This window comes from Pimephales promelas, chromosome 23 (genome assembly GCF_988280905.1).
Source record: "Pimephales promelas chromosome 23, fPimPro1.hap1.1, whole genome shotgun sequence".
Lineage (NCBI taxonomy): Eukaryota > Metazoa > Chordata > Actinopteri > Cypriniformes > Leuciscidae > Pimephales > Pimephales promelas.
The window spans coordinates 23,079,369-23,105,958 of record NC_142791.1 but is presented as its reverse complement, the minus strand read 5'-3'; the positions used below and the strand labels follow the sequence as shown (position 1 = coordinate 23,105,958).

The following is a 26,590-nucleotide window of genomic DNA, read 5'->3' as shown; positions in this document are numbered from 1 at the left end:
CTAAAGATATATGTGTAGGCTATATGTAAAGATATACACTCGGATTATTAGGAACACCTGTTCAATTTCTCATTAATGCAATTATCTATCAACCAATCACATGACAGTTGCTTCAATGCATTTAGGGGTGTGGTCCTGGTCAAGACAATCTCCTGAACTCCAAACTGAATGTCGGAATGGGAAAGAAAGGTGATTTAAGCAATTTTTAGCGTGGCATGGTTGTTGGTGCCAAATGGGCCGGTCTGAGTATTTCACAATCTGCTCAGTTACTGGGATTTTCACGCACAACCATTTCTAGGGTTTACAAAGAATGGTGTGAAAAGGGAAAAACATCCAGTATGCGGCAGTCCTGTGGGCGGAAATGCCTTGTTGATGCTAGAGGTCAGAGGAGAATGGGCCGACTGATTCAAGCTGATAGAAGAACAACTTTGACTGAAATAACCACTCGTTACAACCGAGGTATGCAGCAAAGCATTTGTGAAGAAGAAACAACACACACAACCTTGAGGCGGATGGGCTACAACAGCAGAAGACCTCACCGGGTACCACTCATCTCCAGTACAAATAGGAAAAAGAGGCTACAATTTGCAAGAGCTCACCAAAATTGGACAGTTGAAGACTGGAAAAATGTTGCCTGGTCTGATAAGTCTTGATTTATGTTGAGACATTCAGATGGTAGAGTCAGAATTTGGCGTAAACAGAATGAGAACATGGATCCATCATGCCTTGTTCCCACTGTGCAGCTGGTGGTGGTGGTGTAATGGTGTGGGGGATGTTTTCTCGGCACACTTTAGGCCCCTTAGTGCCAATTGGGCATCGTCTAAATGCCACGGCCTACCTGAGCATTGTTTCTGAGCATGTCCATCCCTTTATGGCCACCATGTCCCCATCCTCTGATGGCTACATCCAGCAGGATAATGCTCCATGTCACAAAGCTCGAATCATTTCAAATTGGTTTCTTGAACATGACAATGAGTTCACTGTACTAAAATGGCCCCCACAGTCACCAGATCTCAACCCAATAGAGCATCTTTGGGATGTGGTGGAACGGGAGCTTCGTGCCCTGGATGTTCATCCCATAAATCTCCATCAACTGCAAGATGCTATCCTATCAATATGGGCCAACATTTCTAAAGAATGCTTTCAGCACCTTGTTGAATCAATGCCATGTAGAATTAAGGCAGTTCTGACGGCGAAAGGGACTCAAACACAGTATTAGTATGGTGTTCCTAATAATCCTTTAGGTGAGTGTATGTAGATATATGTAAAAAATAAAATGGATTGATGGATGCAACAAAGCTTGGCAACACTGACCTTAGTTCCCGGGAAAGAGAAACTGTTTGTAAATACTCGGATGAAATAGCGGGAAAGCATGATGACATCAGAGCCATGATTTCAATTAAAAAAACGAATTGTAAATTAGTGAGGCTATTGAAGAATGAAAACACAACAATGCTTGTGTGATTGCCAAATAGCCGTGCTGGGATTGTTCAGATCTGGAACAGAGGCCTGTTAATTGCGGCATTAATTGTTTGGCTGCTGTGTAAGCACTGAAGCACAGGAAGGTGACCGTGGTGAGCAGCTGGGTTATTTCTACTGGATTTTCCCATCATTGTTTTCCTCCGGTTTGCCCCAGCGCTAGTGTGGCCGCACGAGTGATTGTGAGCAGTGCTGCCTCTCTGTTTATGATGTTTTTGTTTTGTTGCACCATTGTTTATGACTATCAGCTTTCGTCAGACTAATGACACAAAAAAAACTCTGAGGCTGAAGAGCTGATTACAAACCACAAATCGTTTAGATGTGCCATTTTTCAGTATGCATTATTGGGCTAACTCTGGTGCCATTGAAATATACCAGATAAACATGTTTGACTCTTAACTTTAGGTCAAATAAAGCTATGCAAATGTCTGGTCTGATAAGACTTTATTGCAACAACAGATGAAATCCACAATGCTTATTTGTATTATAACAAATTTATTCAGTTTTGTTCGCGGCATCCAATAGCCACACCGAGGCTATAAAGCAGGATGACTCTTGACTCGCTCGCACTCGTTGGTCATATCGTTACCAAAACAATAGGCTGAAGATCTTACTTAATTTCACCGTTATTTTTCAGCTTCACATATGCAGACATGATTCATTGAATGCAATATGGTCAACAGAAAGTAGGCTCCCGCAACTCGCCCCTTCCAAACACAGCGTCAAATAATTCAACAAAGGAAATAATAAAGAAAACGGAAGTGATCAACTGTGCCCACAAGACAGTGAATAACCAATAATAAATAGAAAACAATTAATGCTCCTACAAGTATATTATTTTATTCAGCAAGGATGCATAAAGTTGATCAAAAGGGTAAATTTGTGTATATATACTTACAAATACATAAATAACCCATAGCAGATCTATACAGGGGGAGCTGGGGAAGGTGGAGGGTTTAGACAAATTCTGAAAGTGCGCTGCAAACTGTTGAGAATGGTAACCAGCAAAAATTAATAATAATAATAATTATAATGATGTGTGTTTGTTGTTTTGTTTGTTTTTGTGCCTGAAGAAGCCAGGCATCTTCATCACCTTCAGCCATCCGTGCAAGCTACGCTATCCGGTGACGTATCCTTTTTCCTTGCAAAAACTCATAAAAGATCAGAAAGCGTCTTTTTCAAGATGCCTCGCACTTCCTGCGGGTCGTGCAGAGCCCAGATCAACGAAGGAGACCGCCACGTTATCTGCGCGCTCTTCCTGGGCCAGGAACACGCAGCTATCGCCCTCTCGTCTGGGGGATGCAAGCTCTGCGAAGTGCTTCTGATGTCAACCCTGCGGGCTCCGTTCTCAAAAGAAGCACCGTTCCTAAAGGCCACCGGAGCCTGTGGTCACTACGAAGCGCTCGCCAGTCTCCCTCCCTTGAGCCTCGCTCTGACCTTCTCTGCCTCCCCTCACAGTTGCGCAGCTGCTGCCCACGAGCAGCACTGCCGTCATTTCTGATGTCGAGGCCGAAGGACACACCACAAGGGACTCCTGTTCAACCCTGGCATCAGACAGCGTGGAATGGCCGGGCTCTCATCGCTCCTCCTCTTCATCACTCCAGGAATCAGGCCGGACCTGGGCTGGTGTGGACGCTGAGCTCCTGTCTCAGGCTGTCGAACAACTCGGGCTCGAGTGGTCGCCACCAAAAGGAGCCCGACTGTGGTGTGGGCAATTTCTCTACACTTAAAACACCGGCGTGAGCCGGAGTGGGGGCTCGTGCAGGCGGCTTGTCACGTGAGCGGCCTGTAGAGGAACTCGAGCGTCAAGGCAGGAAAAGGTTCATGGCCTGCGTGGTCTTTTTAGGTCTTTTTAGACTTTCTGGGGGGGAAATTTCTACCCGGAACTTCATTTAGACCCTGGTTCCTGCGGTGTAAACACATAGAGTACCACCCCAAAGTTCCTAGTTCCTGGGGAAAGTTCCTGCGCTGGAAACGCGGCTTATGTGTGGCGGCGGACTGGGCCTCCCCATCCACCTTTGTCAGATTTTATAACTTAGAAGTTCCTGCTCCGCACCAAACAGGCTCGACGGCTGTTTTCTTCAAAGTCGCCGCCATCAAGCGCCCACACCCAGGGCCGCCCCATTTCTGCCTGAACTCCACACAGAACTGGCTAAGCCGTGGAATGCAGCTTTCCCCGTGAGCCTTCAATCCAATTTCTCCGCGTCGCTCTCCCAAGTGGACGGCACCGCCGAGAGAGGATACACAGCCATTCCCCCTGTGGGAGAGGCAGTCGCAGCGCACCTTTGCCCGCCCTCCGCAATATGGTGCTCAAGGTCTGCCCTTCCGTTTAAGGCCTGCAGAGCCACATCCGTCTTCCAGAGCCACATCCGAAACAGGCCTCTTCCGGTCTGCACTCGATGAAGAGAGAGGCATGTTGAGAAAAGTGGCGCGCTCAGATTCCCTCATGTCAGCAAGCGTCAACCATAAGTGCCTCTCTGCGCTTGATCTGCAGTCTTGGTAGCGCGAAGTGAGAGATCCCGGCCCTTCTCGTCCCATTCACAGAGAAGGTCGGCCTGTAGAATTTGAAGTAGATGCATTCAACACTCGAGCAGCTTTTGCCTGCTTTATGAGAGTGGGCTCTGTGAGTGACATGGGAAGTGTTGTGCTTGTGTGTAGGGGTGAACACTGTGGTGTGGGCAATTTCTCTACACTTAAAACACCAGCGTGAGCCGGAGTGGGGGCTCGTGCAGGCGGCTTGTCACGTGAGCGGCCTGTAGATAAACTTGCGCGTTAAGGCAGGAAAAGGTTCATGGCCTGCGTGGTCTTTTTTACCTGGTCTCAGCACCAAGGCTGGTGCGCACCAAGGGTCTTGCCGCCTCGAAGCAAAGCCTGTCCAGATGGATTGTGGATGCTATAGCAGCCGCTTACGCGTCAAAAGGTCTGCAATGCCCCCTGGGCATCAGGGCTCATTCCACTAGAGGCGTAGCCTCATCGTGGGCATGGTCCAGTGGAATTTCTTTTCATGATATATAGCCGCATTTCCACCGCAATTACCAGGAACTACTTGTCCCAGGAACTTTTTTCACAGGAACTTTTTTTCCCCAGACAGCTTGCTTACTGCGTTTACACCGCGTACTAAAGTACTGGTCCGGGGCGGGAAGATTACGTTGAACTGCGTGTGACTGCGTTGTTTTGTATGGAGCAGATTCAAGCTTTGCTGCTTTTGTGTGCGATTGGTTTACTAACGAGGTAATAAAAAATGAAGAGACGAGCACCCAAAGCGTATTCAGAAAGCTCGTAATGCTAGATATAAAAGTAGACTTTGTTATCAGCGGACATTGACCGTGAGATGGATGGGACGAACGCGCCATCGGGCAGAAAGAATAGCGTGGTAAGAACCAGCCCGAAAGTTCCTGAACTCTGAAAAAGTACCACCTCGCCAGCAGGGACTTTCTGGGGGGGAAATTTTTACCCGAAACTTCATTTAGACCCTGGTTCCTGCGGTGTAAACACATCGAGTACCACCCCAAAGTTCCTAGTTCCTGGGGAAAGTTCCTGCGCTGGAAACGTGGCTTATGTGTGGCGGCGGACTGGGCCTCCCCATCCACCTTTGTCAGATTTTATAACTTAGAAGTTCCTGCTCTGCAGGCAAAACTTCTGTCACTAGTGATATGTACGTTCTGTCCAGATATTATCGTGCACAGGCTACTTTCACGTGTCTTAGCTCTTCTGATTGAGCTGCACTATTGGTTATGTGCAATATGCTTATACAGATTGGCAGCGCCGCTCTGTATTCCCTATGAGTGCTTATGTAGGCTACAAGTGCTGGCCCGCGTTGCTGGCCGCCTTATTTTCCCACTAAATCTGAGTTCCCCGGAAAGTTCTGGGACTCATGAGTGGATGCTTGGCGCGCACGGCATTGACAAAGGGTTCCCTACACGTTTCGGCCAGGACGGGATGAGTTAAAAGCGTTAATAATCAACGTGTTATTTTTCCATAATTAATCGCACCAAATTAACACATTAAATCGACAGCCCTAATTGTCAGCATATGTTTTTGAAGATAAATCAATATTATTTCCTCTACAAACTTCAAACGTTCAGAGGAAATTTCTCTCACAGGCCACATTCATTTCCTGGCTGTTTCCCCCCCAACAAAGTTACAATGTCGGCATGTTCCTAATTGAAGCGGCATTTGCTGTGTTTTTAGAATAAACAAACCGCTCCGTTTCTGACACAGAGAGGAACAATTCCCTATAGGCGCTCATGGTAACCTGTCACAATGTTTCCTGGGCAGTATTTACAGAGCAGGGTCTCACTATTGTGTTCCTCACCAGACATCTTCCTTTCAACTTTGTCCTCTGTGAGGAAAATTACAATACATGAGAATCCATACATGACCTAAATATTTTGAGCACTCAACGGCTGTCTCATACATACATCCATTCATTCAAACCATTGTGGAGAACTACATACGAGTCTGGAAATGACGTTATACTGCCACCACGCGCGTCTGTGTTGAAACAACATCAGAACTGTCTCATTTGAATTTGTATTATTTTTTATCAGATATTATTGTTATTAGTTTAAAGGTAACTAAATAATTAAATACAGAGACACTTTAGGTATGTCGACTTATTGGTCAGTTTGAAAGTGTCCGTTTATCCTTGCAGTATTTGTAAATCATATGTTTTTATTTTATGTAGGCTACATATCAATTTATTATCAGTTTTATTTGATCAATTAAATGAATTCAGATGAATTCTGTTAGATCGCCACCTCCACATTCGGCTGCATCATAATTATTCCAGCTGTTCTGAAAGCCAAAATATGAAACCTACTATGGTTAAACCTCTTCTAATGAATATTAATTAAGTTATTATGCCGTTGTGCGGTTGCCATCCAATAGCAGTAGTCTTTAAATAGAGCGTCCAATGAGAAGGCTGGTAAATGAATATTAATGAGCAAACCTTCTCCATAGTACGGGTTGGGAATTCGCGTTCCGAAAGCGGTCAGGATGACGAGCAGCGCCAGGTACAAGAGCCGAACGGTGAAATCAGGTAAGATGTGTGAAGTATTGACGGCGTGTGACTAAAAGAGCTGCAGGATTTAATAAAGTAAATGTAATGTCTGTTTGCATCAATCGTTGTGGATTCTTCAACGCTTGAATGGGCGTTTGCATCCTTCACCTGCTGCGGGCATCTCACATTACACAGCAGAGGATTTAGAGGTAAGCATGCTTTATTGTCTGTAATCATCAATATAAACAGTGAGCTGCATTTCTATGAGTTTAACATAGGTTAATCCACATCTGTGAGGATGCAATTATTTCTGGGACACTGCTATGAATAGCGGTCCTCCATCATCAATCACAGCTTATATCTACAGCTGTTTGGTTATAGAGAGTAACAATGAACACCAAAATATCATATTCTGTATATTTAATCAGGCATTTAATGATTGCAAATATCTCTTCCATCAAATTCATGGATGCTGTCCATTTTCAGAGATGCATGAAACTAATCCTCACCGGCTGCTTTCGTGTCCCACATTTCACATGTCTCTGTTTAACCTCACTGTAAAACAGCAAGAGAATTGTATCCATTGCATCATTTGAGAACAATGAGAACGATGCTGATACCATCATCATTAGCCACTGTCTTAAAGTTTTCATTAAATGTCACTGAATCTAATTACATAACCATTTTAAATTATAGCCTATGCGTCATGCGTGAATCTCAAAGAAAGGCAATATTCCACCTCAAACACCATATAGAAAAGTAATAAATTGCATTTTGCTGAAAAGAAAATGAATCATGTTTGATTGCAAATTAGATTCATTGTGACACTACTACACATTAGTATAAGAGGATAAATGTCTTTAAATATTAGAGAAATAAAGTCAATGCAAAATAATGCATAATAAAATGTGATATTTGCCCATGTAGTGCTTTTGATTATAAATATCCTTGTTCATTTATTATATGATTTTTTATTTTTTTATTCTGAGTTGTTGCAATGTTTTTTTTTGGTATTTTTCTGATTTCACATTCTCTTAAGAAAACATAAGTGTGAGTTAAGCTGATGTTCATGTGGTCTGCTGTGCACTGGCTTGGAAAATGTAAAAACTTGGCCACCCGAGGGCGAACTGTCAGTCATTCTGGACGACTGATGAAAGCAACGCTAATGCCTCTTTCTGCTAGGAAAACATCCAATTCATTTCTTGCGTTATTTCTCTGTGAACGCCCACGGATGCATGCACACGCTTGCCAAGTGTGCTTGAATGCCAAATTCAATATCCATGGCCCTAGGTGAGGATAAACCTCTCTCCAGACAGGCCAAACAATCCTGGAGATGAAGCCAAGCAGGAGAGTCTATTGTACAACAACAGATTTTAAGTAGTTAACCTCCACTTTCTGATCCAAAATTGCTATTTCATTTAATGTTATCTCAAAAGCAAACTCTACTAATTAGTCTTACTGTGTTTGTGTTTTAATACAAACACAGATTCAAACTTGGCCATTCAGTTATGCACAGCCATTCCTACTCTGCTGTTCTCTAAGATGAATTGGACCAATAAACAGAGCCAAATTTGCATATTTATGATTCAAACCAAGCATAATGATTATATATGACAGCAGAGAGGATTTATATAATAGGATAAATGATGTAATATTTGAAATATGGACCGTGAGGCCTTCAGGCATGAGCGCTCCCGCACAGACTCACTAAGCACAATGAAACATGGCAGGAATTGTGGGATTGCCCTAGTAATGTAGCACGTGTGGCATACATCAGGCTGGCTGTGAAGGTTGGGGGTGGGGCGCTTGGACTCATTTTTATCCCTTCAGCTATCACATGTTTTGCTTGCCTATGTCTGTTTTTTTTGCATACTGTACGGTTGTTTAGAAATGGAAATGAATGTGGTAGAATTAACATTGTATTATTAATGGGATAGTTCACCCAAAAATGAAAATTCTGTAATTAATTACTCACCATCATGTCGTTCCAAACCTGTAAGACCTTTGTTCATCTTCGGAACACATGATGAAATCTGAGAGGAAATCTGCAACGTCATTGCAACTTTGAAGGCCCTGAAAGGTAGTAAAAACATCGCTAAAATAGTCTATGTGGCCACAGTGGTTCAACCTTAAAGGGATACTTCAGGATTTAGCATTAAGCTTTGTATTAGTAGAAAACCTGCAGTATTTTCGAATTACCACCCTCCTATCCCAAATTCTTTCCACTCTCCTATCCCCCGAGACGAGTGATTTATGCTTTTTTTTTTTTGTCAGGAAAAAATCCTCAAATGACGCAAAAATCGTAATTTTGCATCATCTGAGGATTTTTTGGCCAGAGGCTAAAGACTAAAGTCAGTAGTAGGCGCTGTCCCGCATGTTTTCTCACTGGGATCTCACTCACAGAATGAACACTTAGTGTCAGCCATCTTTTTTTGGAAGCTAAGCTAGCAGGCTCATGTTCTGTAGAGAAAGCTGAGTAATAGGGGTTCCCTAGCAAACACAGAACGTTCCCCTAACGTTCCCGAATGGTCCCACGAGGTTATTTTTTTGGGAACCAAACAAGAACGTTATAGGAACGTTCCATGTAGATTATTTTTAGGTTCCATTTTTATAACGTAAGGAGAATGTTCCGGGAAAGTTCTATGAACGTTCTGGGAACCAAAAGCTAACGTTCCCAGAAGAACCCAAATTTGTTTGCTGGGTTACCATCCTCTTTTTCCTGGACATGTCGGGCCGTCGATGTCCAGGATTCAGCTTTTGCTTCCTCAGTCGCCATTATTGTTTACATGCACAGCTTTTGTTTCAATCTAACTGAATTCTTTCTGATTGGTGAATCTGAATGTAGTGTTTACATGAACGCTAAACAAGTGATCGGTTGGTGTGTTTTAACATTGCTAAGAAAATTCCCGCTCCTCCGTGAGAGAAACGAGACCGGTGCGTCTCACAGTTTTCGCTCATTGGTAATCACGCCACCGGCCTCGCGCCGTTCTCCCGCAGCCCTCACTCGTCCCGCTCGCCACAGTAAACATGATGAATGGCGACTGAAGAACGCAAAAGCCGAATCGTGGACATTTTGGGCAATGTTGAAATCCTGGACAGACTCATCACGGAGACTCACTAGTAGCCTAGACTTGTTGTTTAACTACTGTGCTGTTATCGATAGGCGTGGCCTCCTAAGGCAGTGAAGCAAGTGCATTCTGGGAGTTGTTGTCTTTCATCCACATAAGCCCCCCAACCCCCACCCCCCACCCCACGCTGTTGACGTAATGTAAAGAGTGCAGCACTTCTGGGTTCCATGTCAGAATGTAGGCTCACTATTGGCCAACGCTTTTATAAACCCAGAAGCGCTGCATCCTTTACACTACGTCAGCAAGATAGACAATGAAAAACAGGCTCACACTAGGTCATAATCCAGACGAGGGTCAGGGCTGGCAGCGAGCTGAAGAGAATCCAGGGACAAAGCAGAGGGTCAAGAGGCAGGCAGCAGACAACGGAAGAATCAGATCAGCGGAGGTCAAAACACAGGCAGGCAGAATACAGGAATTAAACGCTCAGAATGTTCACAGAGGAAACAAGACTTCACACTGTTTGTGATGTGAATGGGGCTTAAATGCAGGTACATAACAGGGTGCAGGTGCGTGAGCAATCAGTAATGTCAGGTGTATGAGTAATCAGTCCAGGAATGATGTGTGAGAAAGTCAATAATTGGGTGAGGGTGCCCTCTGGTGGCCAGTGAAGGATGTCGTGGGATCTGATATTGTGACAGCTTCATAACCTCATGGACTATTTTAACAATGTCTTCACTACCTTTATGGGTTTTGAAAGTTGCAATGACGTTGCTGTCAATGGAGGGACAGAAAGCTTTCAAATTATATATAAAAATATCTTCATTTGTGTTCCAAAGATTGTTGGAATGATATGAGGGTGAGTAGTTTTGGGGGAACTAACCCTTTATACAATGCCATTATAATCCAATTTTTCAGGAAAAAGAGTATGTCGGCTTCGCCACCCTCCCAAACCAGGTTCACAGGAAGTCGGTCAAAAAGGGCTTTGATTTTACACTCATGGTGGCAGGTGAGTTTCCTTATCACCAGTGTTGTTATTTCTAACCCTATTAAATATTGTTTTCCTTCATTGAAATAAAGCTAAAACATAAATATTGGGTGAAAGACTTAAAGGGGAGCTATTATGCAAAATTCACTTTTATAAGGTGTTAGAACACAGATGTGTGTCCACAGTGTGTATAAACAACCAGCTTATAAATGGTACAAATCCACCCACTGCTTTTTAATAATCCCCATGTATCATAAATAGTGTCTCCGAATGAGTGGTTCCAGAAGCCCCGCCCACGACTGGTGACGATCTGCCCTACTAGCATAGATCCGGCCCTGAGTGAGCTGCAGTGGTCCGCCATTTGTTTCCTCGCTGTAGCAGCTGGAGATATACAATATCTGCACCAAAAAAACATTACAAATGTTCTGTTATTGGATGTACCCAATGAAAATAAGAGACTCCCAAAATCTGAGCCACTGAGGACACCGTAGTTGAATTTAATTTATAAAGGAAACGTGCCAAAGAAAGTCGTTAAAGTGTTATAAATTTGCACAAATGATTTTACGTGGACTGCTTCACAAAGGAGGGTCAGTTCAATGCTGGATTTGAACCAAAATTTTAGATTAACATCATGGTACATGAGTTGAATCCATTCAACGCCACAGCAGCTACATAAATGTATTCACTAACCACTCAGAATCATTTCTAAAAGTTGTAACTGAGTCCATCGGTGAACACCATTACTGAAAATTTCGGACATTTTGCGACACTATGCGACATTCTTAATTTTTTGTTGTTGTCAGAGTATCCGAAGCATGAGCTGTAAAGGCTCCGCCCTCTTCTGGAAAGCGGGGCGGGGAGCAACAGCTAATTTGCATTTAATGATATATGTAGAAAACAGCATGTTTTTCCTTCCACTCCTTAAATGGGCATTAACAACAACAAGGTATAATTAATTATCTGTTGAGTATTTTAAACTGAATTTTCACAGACACATTCTGGGGAAAACTGAGACATTTCATGCTTCTTGCAGTGACTGGTGTGAGGGCGGGGCAAACTGTCACTGTCACAAATCGTCCAATCAAACCACAACAATACAATGATCCAATCAATTCCTGATAGACAAAATCAAGTCCCGCCCTAGATTTTTTCCTCTTTCCAGAAGCTTTTTTATTTGGATATACTATACGCCACAATGAAGAAGAAAAGATTGTTTAACTTCTGTTTCATGCCGACTTAATAAAAACGTTCCCTTGAAATAAAAATATGTTTAAGTTCACTTACTAAAATGACTAAAGCTGAAATAAAAAGTCACAAAATTAATTAAATGAAAGCTGAAAATATATAAATTATACTTAAACAACACTAAAAAAGTATTTTTGCCACTTTTAATGATTCAGCACTAGTGAAAAAATAAATATACCATGCTAAGTGTGCTAGAAATACATTTACATACTTGTGTAGTTAATATAAATACCCTGCAATTGTACTGTTGGTATACTAAATTGATATACTTAAAGAGTAACTAAACACTTAACGAACTTTTTTTAGTTAATGATCTGTAAGAATGGATCTTTATTAATACCAGTCATTGATTTGAGTAACTTTTTTGACATTTGTTTATAAAGTGTTCTATTTCTACAATATATGGTGTAAAAACGTCTTAGTGCTGCCCTCTTCAGGTTGAACAGTGGCTACTGCAGTTGAATTTTCCTATTGACGTAGGCAAGTTCCATACAAAGAGATGCGCCTCAGGTGCACGCCCCCCTCCGCTGGGCTCTGCCCACTTTTCCAGCATTTTTCAAATATTGCCAGTGGGTGGAGTCAGGCTCTGACCAGGGGTTTAGTTACCCTTTAAAGTTTGCTAAATTGGAAGAACTATTGGTAACGCTTCCTTTTACAGTCCAGCTACCCATGTAAATACTACGTACTTATTTTAGTAACTACAATTACTGGGTAATAACTAGTACTAACCCTGAACCTACCCCTAAACCTACTCCTGATCCATGTACTTACCTTATATTAGCCAGTACTTTCTAGGTAAGTACACTGTAAGTACTGTACTGTAAAAGGAAGCGTTACCGAACTATTTTTGTACCGAACTATATTTGATGGTGCTAAAATGGAACTATTACAAGTATACTTTAGATACACTTTAAATATCTTACATTAAATAACGACTGATATTATACAGTGATGATCATAATATCCTTACTAATAGTGATATTGAAACACATTTTAGGTTTAATATTAAGAAAAGTGCATTGTGCAATAAAGTTTAATTATAATATTTATATCAGTAAGTCTGAAGTGATATGTCGATTGTACTATACTTAATATGAAATAAACATATTTTAAATACATTTTAGTCAAGATTTTATCGAGATTATGGAGAGACGGCAGAATTCAATCGTTCCTCGACCACATGAGTGTGACATCTCAATGTATCTGGGCCATAAGTGCATTTCTGAATGTTTAAACTCCATGTTTTCCAGGGGAGTCTGGTCTTGGAAAGTCCACCCTCATCAACAGCTTGTTCCTCACAGATCTGTACAAGGACAGGAAACTCCTGAACGCTGAAGGTATATTTCTACTCCCATGCTCGCAGATTTTACTGCAATTTAAATATTAAATAAAGTCACCAAATAGGTATTCTGTTGATTAGAGCGTATTAATCAGACTGTGGAGATCATCAAACACACCGTTGACATTGAGGAGAAGGGCGTTAAGCTGAAACTGACCATTGTAGACACACCAGGTTTTGGAGACGCTGTCAATAATACGGAGAGGTACGTACGTACTCAGAGTTTCCCACAGATTTGTTCATTCAATGATTGGATTTTTTCTGCTAATCTGACACTTTCCTCTCAATCCTCCAGCTGGAAGGCCAATACTGACTATATTGACCAGCAGTTTGAACAGTATTTTCGGGATGAAAGTGGCTTAAACAGGAAGAACATCCAGGATAATCGTGTTCACTGCTGCTTGTACTTCATCCCTCCATTTGGCCATGGGTAATATACTGTATGTCTGACTTTATGGGCTTATTTAAGGATCTAAGCGCATCTAAAGAGTCTAAAGGGATGCGTCCAAAATAAAAGTTTGTGTTTACGTAATATATGTGTGTGTGGTGTGTATAATTATTTTGTATATATAAATACACACACATGCATGTATATATTTATATCCCTCGAGTTACGGGGAAAGGCGGGGATACACCCTAATTTGAAAGAGATTGCAGTACCAGTTTTGGCCACAATCTCGCGTACAGCTCCTTTAAATAACAATAAAAAATACTGCGCCATTGACTTTAGACCAGGTTTTTGTTGGTCAATGGCACAGTCTATTTCAGTTGCCTCAAAATAGCAATAAGCCACACACACCTCGTTTTCAGACCAGCACGAATGCATTTGCCATTTAAAAAAACGTGGCACAGGACGTGAAAAAGATAACTATGTTAGGCTGAAACTAGCAAAAAACACTTGCTTCATGCCATATTGCTTCAGGTGTATGATAGGTATATATATATATAGACAGCAAATTAAATGAAGTATTTCAGACCGGATAAGCTCATTCTCTCTACTCTCCTCCCAGGCTCCGGCCCGTGGACGTGGAGTTTATGAAGGCTCTGCAGGACAAGGTGAACGTGGTTCCACTCATTTCCAAGGCTGACTGTCTGACACCAGCGGAGATGAAGAAGATGAAGGACAGGGTAAAGCGGATCCACCTCCACCTCAGCCTGTTTATACACGCACACGCTTAGTTCACATTCATACACACAGCGTGTCCTTGCTTGATAGAGTCAGGGCTTCTGACGTAACACATGTTTTTGATCCTTCTATTCAAGGTGAGAGAGGAGATTGAGAAGTACGGAATCAAAGTATACCAGTTCCCAGACTGTGATTCTGATGAGGACGAGGAGCTCAAGCAACAGGACCGAGAGCTGAAGGTCCGTTTTATGACTTATAAATGGACGCTTGAGTACATAATGAAAAATCCATCTACGGCTGATACTGATTATTTTTAAATATCAATCAAAAAGAAAACAGTTGTTTTAAATTGTAATAATTAGTGAAACCATGTCAACATAAAAAAAATAAAAATAAAAATAAAATAAGATAAAGTATTAAATAAAATAAAAATAAATATTTGTTTGAACAAGGGACACAATCCAGAGTTATTTTAGTGTCACTTTGATACTATTATAGTTTCGATCGATTATTTTTTATTTTATTTTAATTTTAGTAATTGTGTTTTTACAATTTGTATTAGTTATTTTTTAATAAACAATACTTTTAGTCATTTTTATTTTTCAGTTTTAGTTATCGTATAAAAGAATGTAATTAAATGCAACTAGCTGAAATAAAATAAGCATTATTTAAAATATATATACGTATATATTATTTCATTACATTTAATGTTTAATTTATTTCAAGTAACATATGTTTTTTTTTGAAGATTTCGTTTAAATCCTGTCACAATCTATAAAAGAATTGCTATAAACTCAATTCTTCCTGGAGAACCTGACTAACTAACTAATAATGTAAACTCACAAACAAGGCTTAATGCATGTTTAAGCTGTTTTAACTGAAAGCAACTTGCACTGATACATCTTAAAATATGTCAGTGCCTTTGTTTTGTCTCAAGATTCACACCAATAACGTTTTTTTCTAAGGCACATTTATAAAAGCCATTTAAATGTCCTAAAAAGGCCTAATACTGAATTAATCTAAGCCCTGTCTGTGAAACCAGGCCTAACAGCATTAAAAATGAAAACCAAGAAATATAAATCTCTATGTTTTGTGCTTTTAGGAGAGCACTCCATTTGCTGTGATTGGAAGCAACACAATAGTAGAGGTCAAAGGTCAGCGGGTGAGAGGGAGACTTTACCCATGGGGCATTGTGGAAGGTCAGTACAAATCTGTGCTTGAATATCTACATTTTGCACAAGACAAACTCTGTACATACAGTATATCGAAAGTAAGACTTTAAATTTATATAATTAACCAACTAGATCAATTTCAACCCCCTCCACCTTTTTTCATCCCAGTGGACAATCAGTCCCATTGTGATTTCGTCAAGCTGAGGACCATGTTGATTCGCTCACACATGCACGACCTGAAAGACATCACGTGTGACGTGCACTATGAAAACTACAGGGCGCAGTGCATACAGCAAATGACAAGGTTAGTCACAATGGTTTTTCCAAATATCTTACTAAACAAAAAATACTCAGCTATTGAGTTCACTTATGAAATGTTCTGTTTTCACCAGCAAACTGACCCAGGATAATCGTGTGGAGAGTCCCATCCCAATACTACCACTGTCCACCCCTGACGTAGAGACAGAAAAGCTGATAAAGATGAAGGATGAAGAGGTCAGCAGTCCTGCTTAAAGGAGTAGTTTACTTTTAAAAAACTTTTGCTGATAATTTACTCACCCCCATGTCATCCAAGATGTCCACGTCTTTCTTTCTTCAGTTGAAAAGAAATTAAGGTTTTTGATGAAAACATTCCAGATTTTTTCTCCATATAATGGACTTCAATGGGAACCAAACGGTTCAAGGTCCAAAAGACAGTTTCAGTGCAAACTGCAAACTGTTCAAAGAGCTTTAAACGATTCCAGACGACGAATAAGGGTCTTATCAAGCGAAACGATCACTCATTTAAAAAATAAATAACAAAGTTTAAGTTTTATAAGCTCAAATGGTCACCTTGCTCTTGTTCGAACTCGTTCATCAAAATGAACAAATCTTTTTCCGAGTCAATTTATTTATTTCGTTCATTAAATGAATCAAATGACTCGAAAAAAGATTTGTTCATTTTGATGAACGAGTTAGAACAGGAGAGTCACGAACGAGCATCACCGAACAGAGCAAGGCGACCATTTGTGCTTATAAAACTTAAAACTTTATTATCTTAAACGATCGTTTCGCTTGATAAGATCCTTATTCAGCGTCTGAAATCGTTTAAAGCCCTTTGAACAGTTTGCAGTTTGCACTGAAACTGTCTTTTGGACCTTGAACCGTTTGGTTCCCATTGAAGTCAATTATATGGAGAAAATCCTGGAATATTTTCATCAAAAACCTTCATTTCTTTTCGACTGAAGAAAGAAAGACATGGACATCTTGGATGACATGGGGGTGAGTAAACTATCAGCAAAAGTGTTTTTAAAAGTGAACTACTCCTTTAATCTAGCTATTTCATTTCTTAAAGGGATAGTTCACCCAAAATGAAAATGTTGACATCATTTACTCACCCTCAAGTGGTTCCAAACCTGTATGAGTTTCTTTCTTCTGTTGAACACAAAAGAAAATATTTTAAAGAATGTTGGTAACCGGACAGTTGACTGTAACCATTGACTTCCATTGATTTTTTTTCCTACTATGGAAGGCAATGGGGTCCATCAACTGTTTAATTGCCAACATTCTTCAAAATATCTTCTTTTGTGTTCAACGGAAGAAAGAAACTCATACAGGTTTGGAACAACTTGAGGGTGAGTAAATGATGACAGAATTTTAATTTTTTTGGGTGAACCATCCCTTTAACTTTCTAAATGTGGCCCTGAGCACAAAACTAATTAGGAAAATAGTATTTTTGAGACCTTTGAAAATGCTAAATCTGCCTAATATTGTCCCTTACAGTTGCGGAGGATGCAGGAGATGCTTCAGAAAATGCAACAGCAGATGCATGAACAGGACCTGTGAATCTATTCCCGCACAGAAACGGCTGATTTATATTTCTGCTTGTCTGCAAGCAGACACACAACACTTTAACATCACACTGAAGGATATGCAGTAGTGAAACAAACAAACAAACACAATACACAGATATGAATGCATGTGTTGAGCACTGCGGTTAACAGGGTCAGTTCTGAGCCTGATATTTAAAACCAGGCTCCAAGTAGAAATATTTAGTTACACTAAATGATTTAGTGATTCGTTCGTTTTCACACTTTGTACAGTCTGTGATGCTGTATGACTGTTTCCATGGCAAAGACTGCTTTATTCACAGTAGACATGGCAAATGTTCTGTCTTGTTCTTTTTTTTTTTGTGACCTGTTTCTATCCCATTTTTTAAATTATTTTTAGGAATAATTAGTGTGTGCGGGTGTGTGTGTGTGTGTGTGTCGATTTGCTTGTGGAAAACTAAACATTTGAGTGATTTTGTACTTTTGAAGCAGCTATACCAACAAAGTCATTACATTTTGAACGAGGTTTACGCAGTTACGTAGTATCAACACTTGCTGTTAATAGCAAACCCTTTAACAGTATTATTAAACCTTAATTATTTGTCATCGTCTCTGAAGGCCTAATCCGAGCACACTTCAGTTGCAAACTTTGCTGTATGTTAATGAGAATTTTCTTAGATCAAACATGTTTGTTTTCTTTTATCAACTGCACATAAAAAAGTCATTCTTTTTGACAACTTGTATAATTCCCGTTATGATATGCCACTCCAGCTCTAAAATACCAAACTATTTGTAATATTTAAAAAATAAAAATGGATATCAGACCATCTTTATCAGTAAAAAGGCTCTGAGATAGTTCAATATCACCTGTTGTTGGTTTTTAGATGGATGCTTTGAGATATTGATTTGTATGGCCTGTATGTGTTTACTCAAGCTATTCCTGAGCATGATGAATGCACATCTGTCAAATATCATGTTTCCTTTGACAAATAAACACATCCTCTGTGGTAGAGCCTGTCTGATCATCTTTTCATCATTGTTAATTTCTTTTTTTTTTTAGATTGCTCATTTCCAAATTTACGTTTCTTGGTTGGCTGTGTTATTTTGGTACATCACTATGTATTCAGATATAGTAGTTTAATTTAGTATAAAAGTATTTAGTACTAGTTTAATTGAGTATAAAAGTATAATTTAAAGTATGATGAAACAAAAATGCTTATGTGCTAAAGGTGGGGGGTAAAAAAAAATATTTTTGGCTTATGTGGATAAAAGACAACAACTCCCAGAATGCACTTGCTTCGCTGCCCTAGGAGGCCACGCCTACCGGTAACAACACGGTAGTTAAACAACAAGTCTAGGCTACTAGTGAGTCTCTGTGATGAGTCTGCCAGGGATTTCGAGATCGCCCAAAATGTCCGCGATTCGGCTTTTGCGTTCTACAGTCGCCATTCAATGTCCGGGAAAAAGAGGATGGTAACCCCGACTACTCAGCTTTCTCCACAAAACAAGAGTCTGCTAGCTTAGCTTCCAAAAAAAGATGGCTGACACTGTGTTCATTCTGTGAGTGAGATCCCAGTAAGAAAACATGCGGAACAGCGCCTACTACTGACTGTAGTCTTTAGCCTCTGGACAAAAAATTGTTTTTATTTTTATTTTTTTATATCTTTTCTATAGACAAAAAATACATAAATCTCTCGTTTCAGGGGAAGATGAGGGCGGAAAGCATGGTAATTCGAAAAAACTACAGGTTTTCTAATACAAAGATTAATGCTAAATTCTGAGGTATCCCTTTAAGTGTATGCACCGTAATGGCACCAACAAGTTCTTTTGGCCAGGGCCCAGGGAGGACATCAGTTGGTCCCATGATTGGCAGATACTTTGCCTAATGGCAGATCCACAAGCTCTGAACAAGCGCTCTCTACAGATTGATCCGTTTGTTTGGAAGTATGTGGAAGATCAATTAGAGTGATGCAGAAAATGAATTCCTGAAATCCTTATTTTAATTGGTTTCTTATTGTTCCAGTTGTTTCTTTAATGGTCCCGTTCTCTTCTACTTCATCCATTAAAGCATTTGTCCACGCTGTCGCACCAAGTTATGTGGAAATAAATAAAAGTTTAAATAAATAAATGAATAAATGTATAAATACATCAATAAATAAATGTGTGGAAAAATACAATTATACATAAATATGGAAATAAAAGTATAAATACTAATTTATATGCACTTTTTTACATTTCTTTGTATATTTATTTATCTATTTATTTATGTATTTTTGCTTTTTTACATTTCTTCGTATATTTATTTTATGTATTTATTTATTTTTAATTTAGTCAGCTTTGGCATTCCATAAGTTCCACCCTGTCATCTAGTTGTCCACCCAGTCATGTTCAACTTAATATGAAAATAAACTAATTATCAAAACCTTATGTGATTTCTTAATAAACAAATAAGGCCCAGTTAGTATTGTTTAAAAGTTTGACTAAATTCTTTGTTGTTAGATTTTATTTAGAAAAGAATGTACATCTATCGCATATTTTATTGGGCAAAACATATTTAGGCAAGAAATACCTTTTGATAACCCTACCATTAACTAACCCTACCATTAACTAAAATGTTTTGTTGGGAAAGCGACACATTATCTTTCTGCAGATCTACATTTTATAATCACTATGCAATGAAAATATATTTATTCTACTTTGAATTTGTCCATGAGAGGGTGGACATAATTAATGGTGCTCGTTTATTGTCAGCTTCCAGTTAATTTAAAGTTAAATGGAAAATCTCAGGGGGTTTTTGTGTGTGGAAATTGTGAAGTCGATTTTGACCCATTCATTTAGTTCATTCACGAATCACGAACACGTTTAGAAAGCCAGCAAAGATGGCTTATTCGTTCCGTAGTTCCAATCAATCAAATATCGCAACGCTATTGGTTACAATCAATCTTAGAATGCTGTCTTTGAATTGAATGTGAACGAGAACGGTTTTGTTCAAGCCAAGGTGGTCCAGTTCAAAAACACGATCCAAGGTGTGCTGCACAGACAGTGCGTGTAATCTGTGTGTAAAATGTGCCAGTCACAAGTTTATCTTGTGGTACAAACGTATATTTGCATATGAGAATAGTGACCACGTTGTATCAGATTAACGTTCCACGAAGCAGGGGTTTAACAGAATTGCATGTAAATAAAACCGCGGCGGGAAGGAACACCGCATGCATGAGACATAGCTTACAGTATTAATAGCCTAAGTATGGGTCTGCAACTTTTTTTAAAAAATACTGGGCGTGGATGAGGGCTACAGGCTGGGGGACTGGCTTGTTTTATGAAACATAAAGGTTAGCAGATGTGGTGTCGAGGAACTTGGCTCTCCATCACAACTTCCGCATCAAACATGTTTTTAACGCTCAACATGTCCTGCTGAGCACAACACTGAAGTAAATGCCATTTGCATTGGTTTGCATGTTTTAACATCAACCTGACAGAAAAATCTGACTGAGACACAGAAGCAGACTGCAGAGAAAGGAAGGGAATGGAAGGGGAACTGGACATGGATGATGTTTCTCCATCCCATCATCAGCGGGGCTTGTGGAAATCCTTCCACGGCAAAGCCAAACTCACTGGTAGCCCCAAACTGGGCAAAAAGGACAGAAAGCAAGAAAGTAGGTTTTGGATATTTAAAAAGAAACGACCGAATGGTTTGGACCGAGCGATGTCTTCGTCACAACCCAATCTACCCAGCGCAGCGACAGCTTTGGATGACGGTGACAGCGAGAGGACGCGCTGCGGCATGCGGGAGCAGAGTGTCGGTGAGGCGGCAACAGCAGCAGCGTCGCTCGGTGCGGAGATCCAGATGTTGAAAAGAAGCGTCAGCTCCAAACCGTCACTCTCCCAATTGGTGCAGTCTCAACATAAACCTGCTCCGCCAATGTCCACATGCATTGATGATGTTGTGATGAATGGTAATGAAGAAGAGGTCAAAAAAAGTGTGGTAAGATGTTTCAGTTGTTTTTTTTTTTTTTTTTTTTTTTTGTGGTCATTGCACTGCAGCAATAAGTGATGCAGTTGTTATTTGTGTTTTGTATTGGATCCTTGACAGCTAGTTTGTCTACATTACATTTGCAGATGTTTTTGAAATCACTCTGTTAAAAAAAAATAAAAAAAAAATAGAGTGAGTATTCAAAGGTGTAACACATTTTTGGTAAATTTATTATGGATAACTGAGCCCTCAGGGATTTGTGATGCCACATCCGCCAGCACTTAAATGTATTCAAATCATATTTAATGTACACAATGAATTTAGGCTTTTTGAAAATAAGTTTGCTGCAATTGAAATAAAATAAATGCATTTCCTTATATAGAAAGTGATCAATCACAGTCAGGTTTCTGTCGGAAAAACAACGGCATGCTAGTTTAAGCTGGTTTTTGTAACCTGGTAGCTGTTTTCTTTCTGGTTCAAGGTGATCTGCCACTCATAACCAACTTGATCAAGGTGTGCAGGTTAATCTCGACTCTCAGCTTGACTCGCATGGTTCAGCTAGACACCATGTTCTGTAAAACCAGGGTAACACAGGCTGAAATCAGTTCCGAACTCCTAATGCTCAGTAGACAATCACATTTTTTTGCATGCATGCTTAACCTTGCCCTTGCACACTGGCAAGGATCTCTCAAGGGAGATTGCGAGAAAGTGAAGGATGAGAGAGGACCAGGCCTGGATATTTATGTTATTTTATTAGGTTAATGTGTTTGCGGAGGTAGTCTGTCAGGTTCTGCCGTTTTTCTACTTTCGCTTTGTGTTTATTTATTGTAATCGCAGTTGTTGAACTTTTCTCTTTCTTCCCTTATCAACATACCTTGTTACACATTTTTAACATTTGATACTGTGCACAGTACACCTACATGATGTGTTTCTGTGCATGTCCATTTTGACATTTGTACATGCAAAATTATGTGTTTGCATAGTCAAACTCATTTCAGATCCCCATCCTCACAAGAACAAGCTTGTAATTATTTAGGACTAGTCTACCTTTTTTCCATAACAACAAAAACAAAACAAAAAAACATACTACCTGTACTGTGCTATACAAAATGGGACTAGTCACAGCACTTGCATTTTGTTGCACTATTGTTGGATTTATTACTTCTATTGCTTCGGATAAAAGCGTCTGCTAAATGATTAAATGTAAATTATGATTTTCTTTAAAAACCTGTGAAGTTTGGTCATGACGTTGAGTTGTTTTCTACAAACTGTTAGTCTCAGTTGTGTTGGCACTGTATAGTTAGTTGCCGGAGGGTGTTTGCCAAGCTGGTTTGCAAGAAGAGAAACTTGCCTAAAAGTAAAGACACATTAACACGGGCTTGAAGACAAGCAGTGAGGTTCATTAATTAACTGAATTACATTGGTTATTTTCTTTTTATTGGTGGTCTAATGTTCATCATACTTTAAGATCAGTAATAAAGATCGTTTGTAGTTTTTCTCTCTCTGCTAGACATAATTGAAAACAGCAGTCATTCCAAACTTAGTACTTTCTCTGTTCTGCACGACATGTTTTTCGAAATATCTGCTTTGTGTACCTTGGAAGAAAGAAAGTCGGTTCTAGACAAAGTAAATTTGCAACTACTTGTCAACTAACTATCATTAGAGTATTAGTAGATTGTTAGGTTGGGGTTAGTAGAATAAGTTGAAATGTACTTGCAAAGATAGGCCACTAAGTATAGAATGTCTGTTGGCGAATCATCCGATTCAGTGACTTCAAATCAAGGTGTAAACAGGGCTCTAGTTGACATGTAGTTGTAAAGTAACTTATACAGTTATAGTGGTTTGGAATGACATGAAGGGGTGTAAATGATGACAGTATTTTCATTTTTGGGTGATCTATCCCTTTAAATATTTACATATAAAGAGCTATAAAGTTTGGCTAGTATTGAATTTTTATTTGCATTAGCTTTAAGTTTTCTGTACAGTATATGTCCATCCCAATCCATTACATCACTCGTTTTACAGCCACCAACAGTGCAGCTGAGATCAGAGTCAAACAGTTGAAAAACTCTGAGTTCCTCTGGACCAAATAGGCTCTCTCTTTACTTCATTACATGTCTGGACTTGATAAACAGTCTTGGTATGGAGCTGCCTGAGCTTAATTTGTGGTTAAATTTCTGAGGAAGGGCTAGGAGGTTTGAAAGACAGCAGCATGTTTTTTAAAGAAATCTGTTTCGTATTAGTGGCACTTTGCCATCTATCTGTGACTCAAGGTCTGGCAACGGAGCAAGCAACTTAGATGAACTCCTCTACAATTCCTGACACCCGTAAGAGTGGATTTTAGTATGCGGACACTCTTAAGTTTTCTCAACTGTGTCAATTCATGGTATGTGGGAATTGCAGTTATGCTGAGCTGCTGCAAGGTTTCTACAGTCATAGAAAACCTGGTTGTAGAAAATTACCTTGAAAAAAAACAAAATAAATTTGAATCTGAATTTAATTAACGGAATATATACACTCACCTAAAGGATTGTTAGGAACACCTGTTCAATTTCTCATTAATGCAATTATCTAATCATCCAATCACATGGCAGTTGCTTCAATGCATTTAGGAGTGTGGTCCTGGTCAAGACAATCTCCTGAACTCCAAACTGAATGTCAGAATGGGAAAGAAACGTGATTTAAGCAATTTTGAGTGTGGCATGGTTGTTAGTGCCAGACGGGCCAATCTGAGTATTTCACAATCTGCTCAGTTACTGGGATTTTCACACACAACCATTTCTAGGGTTTACAAAGAATGGTGTGAAAAGGGAAAAACATCCAGTATGCGGCAGTCCTGGGCGAAAATGCCTTGTTGATGCTAGAGGTCAGAGGAGAATGGGCCGACTGATTCAAGCTGATAGAAGAGCAACTTTGACTGAAATAATCACTCGTTACAACCGAGTGAAGCCACAACACACACAACCTTGAGGCGGATGGGCTACAACAGCAGAAGACCCCACCGGGTACCACTCAACTCCACTACAAATAGGAAAAAGAGGTCACCAAAATTGGACAGTTGAAGACTGGAAAAATGTTGCCTGGTCTGATGAGTCTCGATTTCTGTTGAGACATTCAGGTGGTAGAGTCAGAATTTGGCGTAAACAGAATGAGAACATGGATCCATCATGCCTTGTTACCACTGTGCAGGCTGGTGGTGGTGGTGTAATGGTGTGGGGATGTTTTCTTGGCACACTTTAGGCCCCTTAGTGCCAATTGGGCAACATCTAAATGCCACGGCCTAACTGAGCATTGTTTCTGACCATGTCCATCCCTTTATGGCCACCATTTACCCATCCTCTGATGTATAATGCACCATGTCACAAAGCTCAAATCATTTCAAATTGGTTTCTTGAACATGACAATGAGTTGACTGTACTAAAATGGCCCCCACAGTCACCAGATCTCAACCCAATAGAGCATCTTTGGGATGTGGTGGAATGGGATCTTCGTGCCCTGGATGTGCATCCCACAAATCTCCATCAACTGCAAGATGCTATCCAATCAATATGGGCCAACATTTCTAAAGAATGCTTTCAGCACCTTGTTGAATCAATGCCACGTAGAATTAAGGCAGTTCTGAAGGCAAAAGGGGGTCAAACACAGTATTAGTATGGTGTTCCTAATAATCCTTTTGGCGATCGTATATATATATATTTTTCTACGATATAATTTCTATGATCTGGAACCAATTTTGAACTATATTGTCCTTAGTTTTTAAGATATTAATCTGATACAGTTGTTACGCCACTTTAAGGTTAGTATGAGGCCGTGGGTTGGTTGAAGTTAACGTGGGTAAGTTGAACTTTTTTATGAAGTTAACGTTTACTGACATGATAGTGTCTGACTGCTCAGGGCCTAAATGCTACATATCAGACATGCATGGAAACAACATAAAACTGATCACGTTTCTTGTCTTACAACATCTAATACAAGTGCATTTTGCACATCCTCTGAGGCCCATATAATGGAACCAGACTTTCCATGTTTAAAAGCTGCTTTTCAAACAGGAAGTGGCTCAGTAATTTTAACACCATATTGCCAACCACTTCACCTTCCTGTTAAACCGCTTGTCGTGTCATTCTGAAACATTTTCTCTTGCCTATGTTCAATCATCAATCTAACTGTATCCATATCCCATTGCACTAATGCAGATTTGCATAAAGGACAGACTCTGTTGCTCATTTTGAACGATTTCTGGTTGCTTTGTTGCTGCAAATCATTGCCGTTGAGTACAAAATAATGGTTTTGTTGTGTCTTTATTATCTCTAATGAAAATAACTTGTGTTTGGGTTGTCACACTCACACTGTTTCTACTTTATGGAGAAATAGGGATCTTATTATGAGAATTTGATTCATAGGCACAATCAACATGAGCTTGTACAAACCTCAAAGAAGATTTTCAGTGCAGCGGTTGATGTGTTTTTATTGTCTGGCACCATTTTTTCATTTCAATGTCTTCCTCCTTTGGAGATCTACTCTTGTAATTACCTCACAGCGGAGATGAAACAACAGGTGTCTTTTCTTACAAAGATACTCGGTACAGAACAGATCTTATAGGGAAGGGATGGAACTAGGGCTGGACAATTACTCAAAATAAAACTATAACCTTGACATGGCTTAGTGTAATTATCGGATTGCAAAGGCTGCGATTTGCTTAAATACATGCGCTTCGTTTTTCAGAGCGAAGCAAAAGAAGTCAAATTAAAGAACACAGACGCAGTTGGATCATTTCCATAACGACTAACACAAGAGCAGTGCAAATTAGTGTCTGGTTTAGACATGCTTTTTCTGAGAGATAAATAATGGCGCAAATGCCAGTAAGTTGACAAATGCAAATGCATGATTCATTTAAATACTCTCCTCCCATGAATTTTGCGTCTGAAATGGAAACTCCTACAATAAGGTCAGCCGCAAAAATAACGCTAATTTCTCACTGCACGTCTTCATTAAATCCTGGCAGTAGTTTTTTAAAGGCAAAACAGTGTTTGCACTGGTGCAAGTTGTTAGTAAATCTGGCTTTTAATGTCTACCTGTGGTTCAAAATCATTTTTTTTTAAATCTGAAAAATCCCAGTAAGATTCTTATTACCCAAATCATGCATCTCTTGGTGAAATCAATATAATTAGATATTCAGATGTGAGTTTGGCACACGACTGTGTGACTGACCAATCAGCAGAGGAGGAGACAAAACCTGTCATTCATCATATTTGGAATTCTGAATTGGCGAGTGGAGCAGAAATATTATAGAGATGTTATCCCAGATATTGTTGTCTTTTGAAATGCAGGAAGATAAATATTGGATTTCTAAATTTAAATGAGCCATCAGAACATCCGTATCGTCACACACCAGG

The 26,590-nt window shown here is 39.8% G+C and overlaps 2 protein-coding genes across 5 annotated transcripts in view; both read left to right on the top strand.

Moving 5' to 3' along the window:
- The first annotated feature begins 6,431 nt into the window (after window positions 1-6,431).
- On the top strand, window positions 6,432-18,236 carry septin5b (septin 5b). The gene is made up of 12 exons (XM_039678180.2): window positions 6,432-6,520; window positions 6,677-6,690; window positions 10,465-10,555; window positions 13,030-13,116; window positions 13,200-13,323; window positions 13,414-13,548; window positions 14,129-14,246; window positions 14,382-14,483; window positions 15,347-15,443; window positions 15,585-15,720; window positions 15,809-15,911; window positions 17,178-18,236. Exons 1-12 carry the CDS (start codon window positions 6,478-6,480, stop codon window positions 17,238-17,240), a joined length of 1,113 nt encoding a protein of 370 aa, XP_039534114.1. The 5' UTR covers window positions 6,432-6,477; the 3' UTR covers window positions 17,241-18,236.
- A 2,319-nt stretch (window positions 18,237-20,555) lies between these two features.
- Window positions 20,556-26,590, top strand: part of mctp1b (multiple C2 domains, transmembrane 1b) — a 44,010-nt gene continuing 37,975 nt past the window's right edge. For 2 of the 4 annotated variants that reach the window (XM_089126134.1, XM_039677668.2), the window contains exon 1: window positions 20,720-21,209. In XM_089126134.1, the coding sequence (XP_088982260.1) occupies window positions 20,751-21,209 (459 nt within the window). In that variant the 5' untranslated portion in view covers window positions 20,720-20,750. Of the gene's footprint in view, window positions 21,210-26,590 lie in introns of all 4 variants that reach the window. The other 2 variants (XM_039677669.2, XM_039677671.2) reach the window with 2 other exon arrangements.

What these genes read in the sequence shown, in the direction of transcription:
- septin5b (XM_039678180.2), top strand. Translation starts at nt 6,478, where the DNA reads ATGACGAGCAGCGCCAGGTACAAGAGCCGAACGGTGAAATCAG. An exon ending in TGAAGAAGATGAAGGACAGG is followed by an intron (nt 14,247 to 14,381) that starts GTAAAGCGGATC and finishes CTTCTATTCAAG; the next exon opens with GTGAGAGAGGAGATTGAGAA. An exon ending in AACAGGACCGAGAGCTGAAG is followed by an intron (nt 14,484 to 15,346) that starts GTCCGTTTTATG and finishes TTGTGCTTTTAG; the next exon opens with GAGAGCACTCCATTTGCTGT.